This window comes from Hyaena hyaena, unplaced genomic scaffold, assembly GCF_003009895.1.
Source record: "Hyaena hyaena isolate Hyena2069 unplaced genomic scaffold, ASM300989v1 scaffold_2, whole genome shotgun sequence".
In the NCBI taxonomy this organism is placed as follows: Eukaryota; Metazoa; Chordata; class Mammalia; order Carnivora; family Hyaenidae; genus Hyaena; species Hyaena hyaena.
The window spans coordinates 8,786,357-8,800,053 of record NW_024080634.1 but is presented as its reverse complement, the minus strand read 5'-3'; the positions used below and the strand labels follow the sequence as shown (position 1 = coordinate 8,800,053).

Genomic DNA, 13,697 nt, shown 5'->3' with positions numbered 1-13,697 from the left:
TAAGCATCCACAATGGCTTTAGTCAGTGCTGCCCTGGCAATCAGTTCATGCAGTGAGTAGACCTGTAGTCCAGTTAATTTTATGTGATTCTGTCTCCCTGCCTAGCCTCTCAGCTACGTCCAATTCATTCACCCAGCACAATGCACAGCACACGATGGATTCCCCATCAGTGTAGGTTGAATGGTACATGGTGGGGAGAGGAAAAGTGTGGAAGACACAGCCTCTGTCCTTTCAAATTTCATAATCTAGAAGGCAGAAGGAAATGTGGCTGACCAAATATGTGATTACTGATTACACACGCAGTGGTTTTGACCATAGAAATGGCTACCATTTCCTGAGGAAAGGTTTTTTGAGTTTTATGGGGGGGGGGGAGGGGCTAAGAATACTCTTCCTTACCCAGAACCATGGAAGGTAAGGCAAGGTAATAAAGGTGACCAGTGTAAAGTCAAAGTCAAGGAAACTGCCAGGGGAGGCAGAAGAAGATTTTGTCAACAGAGATCTCAATGAGGGACTTTTCACGGCAGCAGTGTGCCAACGTTCACCAACCTCTCCTGGGGTTATTGGGATGTTGGGGAGGCTCAGAGTGCACACTTGAACCTCTAGAAATAAAGTGGAAGACCTGGGGAAGGAAAGAATGACTTTGTCAAGATTTCTGTATTTTTTTTTTCACTGAAGACTAATGGGAAAAAAAAATCCAGGACAATATTGTTTTTCATATATTTCATGTCCAAGTCCTAAATGGAATTGGGGCAGGTGTAAAAGAAATTGGGTTGTGTCCAGGATATGACAGAAAATGAGAAATTTAATAGGATAGGAAATGTGTAGGTGAAACCCATGCTGGCTTTTCCTCAAGAAGCTCTGTGGTTTTGAACAAAATTCGCCTTTGGGCACTCAGTTTCCTATTTGAAAATGACTCCTTTGAATGAAATGACAAATATGGTCTCCTTAGAATTCTCTGAATTCTAAGTAGGACCATAGAAATGACAGTCTTTCTCTAGATCAGTGGTTTTTAAGCAGGGTGACTACACCCCCAGGAAAGGGTAGGGCCACCATGTTCTGATGCACAGATTGGGCATAGCACACCCCCAAGGGGTGCCATTGATAGACTGCAGCCAAGAATGGCATCTCTGGGGCTGTTAGGTGCTTAATTCTCATATGCAAGGTGAAGAAAACGTTAACATTTCTCTTTATATCTGCTTAGAGTTGAAGGTCAATAAGGACGAAATTAGGTTTTATCAATAGCTACTCTCAGGATTGATACTGACATTGTCACTTGGTGAATAGGGAAGAAAGGGAGTCCCATGCCTCTTAGCTTGCTCTCAAACTACCACCATGTGCTGCATTGTAGCTCCTTGAGCTCTGGGAGTAGGATTTATAGATTATGTAATCTATCTTTAACTGAATTAATCTCCCCACTAAGTGGGTAAGTGACTTTTTTTTTCATGTTTATTTATTTCTAGGAGACAGAGAGAGAGACAGCGTGAGCAGGGGAGGGTCAGAGAGAGAGGGAGTCACAGACTGAAACAGGCTCCAGGCTCTGAGCTGGCANAGTTAAAAATGATGAGGGAGAATATAATCCATATTTTTAATCTCTAATGTAACTAGAGTATCAAAATATTCAATAATTTACTCCATTCCACAAAGGAAGCAAAGTGAGTTATTCTGATATCCATAGTTATTTATTTTTTTTAATGTTTTATTTATTTCTAAGAGAGAGAGAGAGACAGCGTGAGCAGGGAAGGGTCAGAGAGAGAGGGAGTCACAGACTGAAACAGGCTCCAGGCTCTGAGCTGGCAGTCAGCACAGAGCCCGACGTGGGGCTCGAACCCACGAACCGCGAGATCATGACCTAAGCGAAAGTCGGACGCTTAACCAACTAAGCCACCCAGGCACCCCTATGGGTAAGTGACTTTTAAAAAGTCTCACATAGGGGCACCTGGGTGACTCAGTCTGTTAAGTATCTGACTCTTCATCTCGACTCAGGTCATGAACTCACATTTTGTGAGATCAAGCCCCACATCAGGCTCTATGCTAGCAGTGTGGAGCCTGCTAGGCATTCTCTCTCTCTCTCCCTCTCTCTCTCTGCCCCTCTCCTGCTCATGCTTACTATCTTTCTCTCTCTCAAAATAAATAAATAAACAAAAAATGTTTAAATAAAAAAAGGTGTTGCATAGTTGCACTCCACAACACGAACTAACCTGGAGGACCTTGTGCTGAGTATAATCAGCCAGGCACAAAAGGACAGATACGGTGTGATTCCATGTCTATAAGATCCCTAGAGTCAGATGCATAGAGACAGGAAGTGGAAAAGTGGTCACCGGAAATAAGGGGAGCAGGAAAGGGGACTTGCTGTTTAATAGAAACTGAATTTCAGTTTTACAAGGTGAAACAGTTCTGGAGGTCTATTTCATAACAAAATGAAAAACCACACTACTGAATTATACACTTAAAAAATGGTAAGGTGGTAAATTTTATGATGTGTTTTTTTACCCCAATAAAATTCCTGCATAAAATTTCACAGATTGAGAAGAATATTAACGCTGTCAGCAAAGCAAGAAGGAAACAATGGAAACACGAACTAATCCTGCTAGGTTAGTTCTAGAATATCTTCATGAGCACCAACACGAGCTTCTAAACCACAGCCATCAAATTAGGCTCAAAAAGAAGTGCCGTTACCAAGACTATTTGACCAATCCATGGCATCACGGATCTCTCAGTGTATCAAACAGGTGCCTGGAAATGTGTAAAAGAAAAGCCCAGTACACTTTGCCATTTGTCCAGGCTCAGGGAAAGAAACGTGCTATTTTTACAATAATTCCTAATGCAAGACTGATGTAAGACTCTCCTGTTTAAAAACAGGTAGGAGGATCCTGGCTAGCTCAGTTGGTAGCATGTACAACTCTTGATCTTGGGGTTGTAAGTTTGAGCCCCACATTAGGTACAGAGCTTACTTAAAAACAAAACAAAACAAAAAGCCTTTCAAACAATCTTAAAAAAAGTAACAGGCATACTTTATTAATTTTTAAATAATGGGACTTGGCACTTGATGGACATTAAAGTATATTGACTAAAGAAGAAAATCTTGGGGGTAAAGAGAGAACACATTTCCTTGTTCCATTTTTACTGTCTTGTTCAAGTGAGACAAACATTAATGAGTGTTGTTAACCTGCAGGGTCCTCTTTCCAGACATCGCAAAAAATTAAAATAACTAATCACTTTGTCAGAACCTTAGCCAAGCCACAGGTGTGGTGTTATGAGAACAGATAACCGTTTCTTTGGTCACAATACTCCCCCACTTTGGGATTTTGATATCAGAAAAAGCATCATCTCCAGCCAAACCAGGTCCAACCTCAGCTATCAAATAGCTATCAAATAGTCATAAACAAATATGTAAAAACTGACACTCAAAAGCCATTCCAGACCATTGAGTGAGGGATTGAAGGATGAATGACTTGAGATATTTCCATCTTGGTAAAGCCCATGACTATCCTCAAACCAGGGGCAGAAGCCTTCCAGGGAAAATGATTCTCCCATTCTTTATTCTCATTTCCTTTGTGGTACGAAAACTGCCTTATCGCAATAATTCTATCAATTCACACTTTTTGGCTTCTTTCTCCTTAGATGTTCTGCAGCAGAGTTTTCAATTTGTGGATGATTACCTACCTGCTTTATGATTCTAATCTGTCTTCTTTTTATTTATAAGGTGGCAGTTTAAGAGTAAAATATAAAATAATGGCATTTAGTGGGTGATTAATTTTTCCACTGGCAAGGTTATAAACATGGCCAAGCATTTCCCTTTCAGAAGTAGAATGAGAAGCAATTCAGTGAGATTCTGAAGCATAAATTTCAGGCTATTTGCAAGGCACAAACAATATTCAAGCAGATTGATGCCTGAACTTACACGGAATTGTTCATGTAAGACAGCCCAGAAATGGATGTTGGATTTATAGGTCTGGGCCACTGTGGGTGTGGCAAGCTTGTTTGGTCTATGGCACAAAACAGTTATCGAAAGAACATTCTCATATCCATTCCCAAAAGGCACCTGTACCTATCTCATTACTTATACCTCAATTCATTCCAGAGGTGGATAAAGAAGGGTAAACAGTTGATACCTGGGAATGATGGGAAGGTAGAATCATAGCCTGCTGGACCTCACAGTTCCAGCCTGTTCTATGGCTCAGTGTCTAACTTCCCAGGGAAGACACGCAAACCTATCTCTTTTTGTGTAGGAATGGTCACATCTTCCTATTTCAAATATAAATCAGCTTCAAATATTTAAATATGCAGCTAGAAATTAAAATATTGGGTTAATTATTAGAACATCAATGGCTTATTTTTAAACAGGAATGAAAATATTCAAATATGCGATGTGCCTCCTGTACACAAAGTATATTTTGCCTTCAGCAGTGTGCCAGGATCCGTAGTCTGGACGACTGTGATTCGACACAAATCTTCGTAAAGATCTGCTTGGACTCTCTCTTATCCCCCTGTAAGCACAGTCAAATTGGTTTTCTATTTCAATACAGCCAACAGCTTTGTAGGGCATTCACGGCTCTGCTGCTCTGGCTGAAGCTCCTTTTGTTTGAATTTCATAGAGCTTATCGGAAGTGAAACAATCCCAGTGGAGACGACCCCCAACTATAGGATATTAGAATTCTCTGTCCCTCCCTCAGCATTCGTTTCCCTTGACATTTTTCCAAATGTCAAGAGTTCTTTCTGTCCAGATTCTCTTCAGTTGTTCTCATTGCTCTGTCTGCCATAAATGCATTTATTTTATATATATGACAATCCAACTTAAAAGGATTTCAATGGCAAACCCAGGTTTGAAACCAGAGGTAAAGACCAAAAGATAGAACTCTTCTTCTCCAAATCTATCAGGACCACAAATCTCAACATTTAGAAAAAGGTGTCTGGTCTGCTGGTCACATTAACTGATAAATCCATACCCCGAAATGTATGTATTCATCCGATAAGGGAACGTTACCAACTGCCAGACCAGAAGCCAAGTCTTGCGGACAATGTAAAGTTGTTCCTGTGCCCAGGAAGTTCACAGTCTGCGTGGGATAACGCTAATAAATAAAATGCAACCCTAATACTTGCTATGGTCTGGATGCTTGTTTTCTTCAAAACTCATGTGCTAAAATTCTAACCCCCAAGGTGAAGGGATGATGAGGTGGAGCCTTTGGGAGGTGATTAGGTCATGAGTGGGGAGCCCCCATGAATGGGACCCATGCCTCACAAAAAGAGACTCCAAGGAGCTCCCTGTCCCTTCCTCCACCATGTGAGGACACAGAAAGGAGATTACTGTCTATGATCCAAGAAGTGGGTTCTCATGCTGGCTCCCTGATCTCAGACTCCCAGCTTTCAGAACCGTGAGCAATAAATTCCTATGATTTATAAGCCGTTCGATCTGTAATACTTTATTTTAGCAGCCTGAACAGACCAAGACAATAACAGCATGAGCTTTAATGCTGTGTTTTATAAAACTATTAAATATTACATAAATCTATGCACATGCATCCCCTAAAGTCCTTCTTTCCCCCCCTGTGAGAAGCCCTTTCTAGAAAGCCATTCTAAATTAAGGAAAAGCCCAGGCTTGGACTCAGGATACTGTTCAGGTATTCAAATCGTACAGGGCACCCAGTTCACTGAGACAGAAGGCCCACAGATGAAGTGTGAATGCCTTCCACCTCTAACAACACCTCTAATGAAGCACTGAGGTAGAAATTATAATTTTTTTAAAAATGCCGAGAACGTATTCATCATAAATTCAAGGCACTTTCCATGACAAAAACCCATATTTCCTTTTCATCTTGATCACACTATTCAACTGAACCCTTAATAAAATCAATTGTGAGTCATTGATTCAATTTTCTTTTCCTCCAAAAAAGAAAAAAATACATCTTGCATACTGTCATTCTTAGAATTCAAAAGAGGAAAACAGTGAGCCTTCTTAACCACACACCATTGGATAATGAGATGCAGGATCATAGGAACAAAGTTTATGGCAATCCATTACAACCAGCAGCCCAGCAAACACGTTTCCAGGCTGAACTGGGACCTCTTCCCACCCCAGAAGAGTTGACTTTGGAACCCAGCTTGGAATTGATGTCTTCCTACACCAACCATCCCCAGTTAGAGCAGAGAGAGTGCGTATGTCGGTGTGATCAAAAACAAAAAAACAAAAACAAAACCCCGTGTGGATCTTGCTGGATCTTCCTGTGTCTCTGCCACTGGTACATCCCCAGATGAGGTTAAAATTAAAGAAGAAATAGAACTGTCATTTGGCCTCCTATTTCCAGGCCTTTGGGGCCAGTTGTAAAATCCATATTTTATGCAGTTCCGCTCAGAGTCTGTGTGCAACTGGTCTACCCCACACAGTTGTCTGCAAGCCTGCTCATCTGTCCAGCAGCATCCGCTCGGTTTACTATGACATCATAAGAAGCACACAACTATGACAATTTTCACTGTAGTTCTGTTTCCTACTATTTATCTTAGCAGTGGCTTCTCCCAACAGCTCCCGCGGTAAGCCCCAAGCGATGGCTTCTTTTGAAAAGAAAAAAAAAGTCCTCTCCTTTCTATGCCCCCATCCCAAGATTTAAGTGAGCATACCCTCCCCTTGCACATCTCTCTCCAGTGTTGTTCACTCTTCTCTTCGTTCTTTAGAGATTTAATGTGTAGGCAGTAGCTTCTGATTCTGTGCTAAGGACAGGCATGTGAGTCTAAAGATTTGCCCTTAAATGTCCCCAGTGTATTCCCTTCATGCCTCTGACAGGCACAGTCCTTTTGTGGGCAACGTCTCATGGAAGAAAGGCTCAGAACCCTGGCACACAGTTGCAACATCCCCTCCAAGCCGATGCAAGAAAAGAGTAGTGACAGTTAGGAGGATGCTTTCCCAAAGGGGTCTCAGGTCTAATTAATAGCTGTCAACTAGTACATTACGCAACAGGAACACACACACACACACACACACACACACACACACACTCCTTCGAAAATAGTGTGATGGTGGGTGTCATTTTTCAAATTGATTCTCCAAATGTTAGCCTTTATTGCATGAATATCTTGCTCCTGGCTCTCCTAAATAAGTTCTTTTGAAAAGCAACTTAAAGGGCATCTGGGTGGCTCAGTCAGTTAGGCATCCAACTTTGACTCAGGTCATGACCTCATGGTTTGTGGGTTTGAGCCCTGCATAGGGCGCTGTGTTGACAGCTCAGAGCCTGGAGCTTGCTTTGGATTGTGTGTGTGTGTGTGTGTGTGAGTGTGTGTGTGTGTGTGTCTGCCCCCGTTCTCTCTCTCTCTCTCCCCCTCTCAAAAATACATAAACATTAAAAAAATTTGAAAAGCAACTTAAAAACACACACCTGGATGAGAAAATGGGACTCACTGTCAGTGTTCACGGGACTTCTATTTGGTGGCTCAACAAAGGAAGTCTCGTCCTTCCTCTGTGCAGGGGTCCAGTCAGAGAAGAGAATGACTTTGTAAACTTTGATTTTGGTGGTTAGGATTTCTGATCCATTTAATACACCTTAACCTGCATTTTGATTCCTGCTAAATTACCTCCAGGCCCATCTGACATACTTTAATACCGAAATGTAAATGAGGCACCCCCACAAACCTCCTCCACTCTCTCGGTGCCCTAAATTTGGGTTTGACTCCCCTCGTTATATCAGAGCTGCTCTTCTCAATCCCCTTGGCCCCCCGCCAAGCATTGCCACGGAGATAGAGAAGATACTGGGTCTTAGAGTCACCCAGTTGAGAGCCAGCTCCAGGCTCTGTCCCCCAAGTCCCCACGTCTCACTGCCTTCCCCCTAAAGGCTAGAAGGCCTGGAGGGGCAAGGCCCACCCGGGAAGCACTTGCCCCTTTGGGGGCCTCTCTTCCCAGCCCAGCTCCAGCACGGCCCAGGGGAGCAGCTGTGAGCTCAGGGATTTCCGCAGCGGGCACCAAGCCCTGGCAGCTCTTTGCCCACCAGACTCCAGCAAATCCCAAAGTCAGAGGAAAGTCTGACAAAACCCATGGCTTTGGCCCTCCACAGCAATTAGCTACACAGGTAAGCAAACGGTCATCTGAAACCAGTCTCTGCCTGAGAGCTATTAAAACAAGAAGCCACATGTAATTCATCCAACCAGGGGACAGCTTTGGACTGAGGGGGACATTCAGTTCTCTACCCAGAAAGGAGCGTCTATTTGACTTTATTAAATATTTTAAGCAGATTTAAGTTTTAGCAAAAGGACAAATTCCCACTCTCTGAGGGACACACATCCGGAAACTTGGGGATCAGGCAGAGAGCCGGTCACCCAGCTGGTGGCCAGATGACCAGGGCTGCACGTAGCAGAGGGGGACAGGGTGCAAGAAGGACAAGACGGAGAAAGGTACAAGGAGCCAGAAGGGGTGTCGTGGGAGCAAAGGAGCCCGATGCACCCCCTGCGGGATTTTATCAACATTGAAGGAAGCCCTTGCAGTGGGCTGCTAAGTTGGTTGATGGAATGAGGTGGGGGCAGGGGGCAGGCGCAAAGGTGCCCTCATTTTATGTTCAGCAGAAATGAGGCTGTGACCCTAATCGTGGGCTGAGCTGTGGGACGTTCGCTCTCTCCCCGGGGACCCACAGGGAGGTGAACACCGCTGAGCACAGGCATTCGGGAAGGCTCGTGTCTGACGCCCGGCATCAGCTCCAGCTGAAGACGGGGTGACATCCTGAGGGGACCCGGCAGGAACACCACAACCCCAGGAGAACCCGGGGTAGCTAACTATCAAAGAGGGGCCCCCAGTGCTGTACTGCTTTCTGACTCCTCCTCTGGGAAACCCACTCCCCACAGCCAGCCATGGCTTCTTGTCGTGAGCACAGGGAGCTGAAGTCTTGTGTGTCCACCAGGTCACAGGACACAGAGGCCTGGTCCTCCTTGCCTTGTCTCCGGTCCAGGCCCCAACTTCCTTTTCCTCGCCCCCCACACTCCTCCTGACCCTTCTGCGGCGCCCAGTGCTCAGAGAACGCCCTGTGCACAGAGATCCCCTGGGTGGCCAGCCACCCAGCAATACGGCCCAAGCCCTGCCCTTCACTAGCCACCAACTTTGAACCGGCTGACCTTGAACTTCTCTGGGTCTCAGTCTCCGCATCTGTCAATTGGGAATAAATACTAGCACCTACCTCACGGGATTTAGGAGGCAAATAAGGTAACACAAATGGAGTACTAGATGCCAAGCTGGGGGCTGAGGACTGGCAAAAGTGAGGTGCGCTGGCATTACTGGAGCCCCCCAGCCTTATCTGTGGCTGAGAGGCTTGCAGCCTTCCCTTCTTTCTCCACACACTTGCCCCCTTCCTCACTCGGGCCCTTGGCTCCGTCCCAAACCGCATTCCTAAACCGTCTACGCTTTGCCTCCTCCGTCTTCCTGTCATGTTTATGTCAAAAGTCACCCATCAGAGAGACAAACGCAGCGAAGACGCATCTTATTTCTGAAGTCGTTAATTTTACTCTAGACTTCCAAAAAAAGGATCACCCATCTGTCAAAAAAAAAAAAAAAAAAAAAAGACAGAGACCATAAAAAACCTTTAAAAGTAATTATTTAAGTGCCGACCAAAAGGAAATGAAAGTGGACTTGTCTCCATTACTGAGCTCAATTAGAGGGTGGTTTGTACCACCCCAAACCTGCCTCATTTAAAAGAAAGAGAGCATGCTCTTTTTAAAGTAAAATGCCCCCAACAAAATACCTTCTACATAAACATATTCAGAGAAGGGGCTTGCGGCCGAAAATCGTAGCTGCTGTTGTGTCAAAGTGTCTCCGGTCCCGAATCCCAATCCCACACACACAGGTTTTTTCATGGTTCGAGCGATCTGCCTCTTTTACTGGAGCCCTGCCTAACTGCAGATGTAGTTTGTGCGGCCGAGCCGTGCAACCCTTCCCACACTTCTCTTCCAAGGCTGACTGTCACCAGCTGGCCCGCTTGCCAGTGTCCCGAAAGCCGTCCACCAAGGAAACATGTGAGGACAGGCGGGAAGCAGAGCAAACCTCCGGAGAGGCTGAGACCATCGGCGTCCTCTCCCGAGGCATCCAACCCAAAGCACTTCCCAAAGTCACGATTAAATCAGAAGCAAACAATTCACTCCTTTCTCCCAAGGCGAATTTTTTAAAAGTTGCAAACTTAGCCAACCTCGCTAAGCCTGCCATGCAAACCAAGATAGCAACAGCGTCAGCCCTCAAAGCAAATAGTCACAGGGCTTATCGGCTTGATCTTCACCACCACTCGGAGGCACTTCACGTCTCCCCGAGGCCAGCTGTGGCCAGCTCACTTCTCACCCCTAAGTCTGCCTCTCCAAGTGCAGGGCCACTCACCTCGCTCATGTTGCTGTAACGCGGCAGCTGCAGGATCCCTGTGATCTGTGATCGGCACTGTGCTCAGCACCCAGAACGCTGCTCAGGGGTCGCTATTCCACCGGTCCTGGCTTTTCTCTTAAAAAGGGCTGCCCGGTGGCATCATGCCTCCCGTAAGCCAATGAGATTCATTCACCTGTCTGCACGCCTCACAGACATCCGAGGGCACACGGGGCCACCTAGCGGAGCCAGATGGGAAGTGAGCTGGGTCTCGGCTCCAAATTCTGCCAAGGGGGAAAGAAAGAGCTGCTGGATTTTTTTTCTTTAAAGGTCAAAGTCAGAGGTACAGAGATCATCGCCGGTTTGCCATTGTTTACCACTTCAAGGGTACAAGATTGAGATTCATGGAAAATACACTTTCAACGTCAGTGAAAAGAACGTTTGTTTCTTGGAGGAAGGGCAGTTCTGGAAACACCAGCCCGGGCTCTCTCTCCTACCCCCCTCGTTTTCCCAGGAGCTGCGGCTTCCCCTGTTCTCTGTGGCACAGTGCCCAGACTTTCAGGAGAACATTTTCCACGGCTCCCGCCCCGACAACAAATCTGCCAGGCTGCCTATCCCGGGCACCTCCTCCCTTGGCAAGAGGTGATGGCAGTGCTGGGACATCGACGTGGAGAGTCACGCTGTGACAAGGGAGGAAGTCTCCATCCTTATCTGTTTTGTCGTAACTTCACCAGCATCCGGAGGGAGATGTGGGCTGGACCTTGGAATCTGCTAAAGATTTCACTGCTGCAGCTGGTCCCGCTTCTCTGTAAAGAGGGTCAGTCCTTCTGCCTGGACTTGTGAGACCCTGAAGAGCCTTCACGGCACCCAAGTGAAGCCTTGACTTTCACAACCGGGGTAATGGCCAATGCAGGGAATGAGGTACATGCCGCTGCCTGTCTCCTTGGCCCAAGGCTGGTCAGGACACCCTCCTACAGCTTATCAGCTCCAGCCCGTCCCGGGGTTCTAGCAGGATTCTCGGACAGTGATGCCCTGTCATGGCAGATGCCCCAAATGATGACTAGTAACTCTTCAAAGGACCTACTGGAGACAGAAGCACATCCAAGTGACAGCTACCATGTGGGTAAATACATGAGAAACTGGGTACTTATTACAGTCCTCAGATGCCCCACGGGAGCCTCACACACATGGGGAGACTCCGTCAATAGCTGTATGATGAATTAACACTGAGCTCGGGCCCGTCTCTGATTCCCTCCATTGGCTTCTATCTGGCCAACACCACGGTGGCCTCTCCTTTCAACTCCCTTCACAGGTCCACTTCAGGGAGTGAGAGAAAAGCCACACAGCCTCAATGGGTACCAGCGAGTACAGGCAGCCTATGGAGGCTGAGGCTGGGAGCCTGGGCTCAGAGCCCTTGCGTCTACCACACGAACTTGAGTGACCACAAATAAAAAGCAACAAGAAACATAAAATTCCTAAGGCTTGCAGGAGCCAATCTTAATTTATAGCCACTTTATATGGGAATGTGTCTACCTTCCCATAGAAAGTCCCCCTTTCAATGGGAAGATAGGTATATTCATTATAATGACTCTTATTTCACAGAGAAACAGCAATGGAACCTATATACAGTAAAAACCTTGGTTTCGGAGCACGATTCATTCTGGAGACACGCTTGTCATCCAAAGCACTTGTATATCAAAGCGAATTTCAAGAACCATTGGCTCAGTTGTGATCATGTGACGTTCGGCATCACGTACAATTCGTATTACAAGACATCGCTTGTTTGTCAAGTTAAAATTTTTTTTTAATGTTTTATTTATTTCTAGGAGAGAGAGAGAGAGTGACAGCATGAGCAGGGGAGGGTCAGAGAGAGAGGGAGTCACAGACTCTGAAACAGGCTCCAGGCTCCGAGCTGGCCGTCAGCACAGAGCCCGACGCGGGGCTCGAACCCACGAACCGCGAGATCATGACCTAAGCGAAAGTCGGACGCTTAACCGACTAAGCCACTCGGACGCTTAACCGACTAAGCCACCCAGGCACCCCTGTCAAGGTAAAATTTACTAGAAATGCTTGCACATCTGAGGAACACTCACAGAACAAGTTACTCGCAATCCAAGGTTTTACTGTATACACATTTGTATATCCCAATCACATGAATCTTTGGCAAACAAAGGAGCTGCCTGCCAGCACATTCTGACAGCATCCTCCTCGCTCTTTTCCTCCCCTTTCCCCTCCTTGTCCTGAGTTTCACACATGGGAGGGGCCAGACAGGATGCCTTCAGGGTCCCCCAGTGGTTGGGAGTGGGAGACAGAGGAGGAAGGGTCTGCTGAGGTGCAGCTGACCAGAGGAAGAGGGACAGGGCTTGCTTCTCTGCATGAACAGCAAAACCAACCACACCTTTCCCAGGGAAAGCCTGTCTGGCTGGGGATTGTGAGTACCCCGTGCTTGGAGGTGGAGAGTGACGCCTCTCAGTGACAACCCTGGCAGGGTCCCACGTGTGGCTTTGTAGCCTATGCTCAGGCAGAGGGGACAAAGAGAGGAGACACAGAGAACCGGATGGTGCTCTGCTGGCCTGGTTGTAGTGAGGACATGAATTTTCTCGTGACACAGGTGCACATAGAGACTTGCAAGAGTTTGGCGTTTGGGGAGCAGTGAACCCCTGCTAGCGTTTCCAGGGGAGGGGCCAGAACTGGTGCCCGGGCTGGGCTGTGGCTTTGCCAGGTAGAGTGTACAATCTGTTTGGAACAAATCAGGGGGTTATAAAGGCTATGGAAGAGAGGTTGGATGACACTACGGGCTGAATTGTGTCCTCTCCAAAATTCATATATTGAGGTCCTAATTCCCCAGCATCCCAAAATGTGACTGTATTTAGAGATAGAGGAGATAAAGTCTTAAAAGAGTTATGTAAGCTAAAGGGAGGTCATAAGGGTGGGCCCTCATCAAATAGGATTGGTGTCCATATAAGAAGAGGGGATTAGGACACAGACCCATCACAGACGGAAGATGGCCATCTACCAACCAAGGAGAAAGGCCTGAGAAGAAACCAACCCTTGGTCTTGGACTTCCAGCTTCCAGCCTCCAGAACCGTACAAGAATACATGTCTGTTGTTGAAACCACCCAGCCTGTGATACTTTGTTTTGGGGGCCCGAGCAAACTAATGCAGATGCCGTAGCAAGTGCTGGAGAAGACTTTTAGGGAAAGAGTAGAAGGATCTTAAGGGGACTTAGATCAGTATTTGCCATGTAGCATGCTATCTAACCCTGACGATTTCCCCAGGATGCCTTTCATGCACAGTTATCCCCGATCAATGGGTTGTGGAGCTGTCTGTTTTAAATACAAAGTGAGGTTGAGCGTGGCCATAGAGAGAGAACCAAGCAGCTGTGGGA

The 13,697-nt window shown here is 46.3% G+C and overlaps 1 protein-coding gene across 1 annotated transcript in view; it reads right to left on the bottom strand.

The window, feature by feature from the left end:
- PCP4 (Purkinje cell protein 4) overlaps positions 1-10,452 on the bottom strand; it is a 60,785-nt gene extending 50,333 nt beyond the window's left edge. Inside the window, exon 1 of the mRNA XM_039229239.1 lies at positions 10,331-10,452. Within this exon, the coding sequence (XP_039085170.1) occupies positions 10,331-10,339 (9 nt within the window). The 5' untranslated portion in view covers positions 10,340-10,452. The remainder of the gene's footprint in view (positions 1-10,330) is intronic.
- Between the last annotated feature and the right edge of the window lie 3,245 nt (positions 10,453-13,697).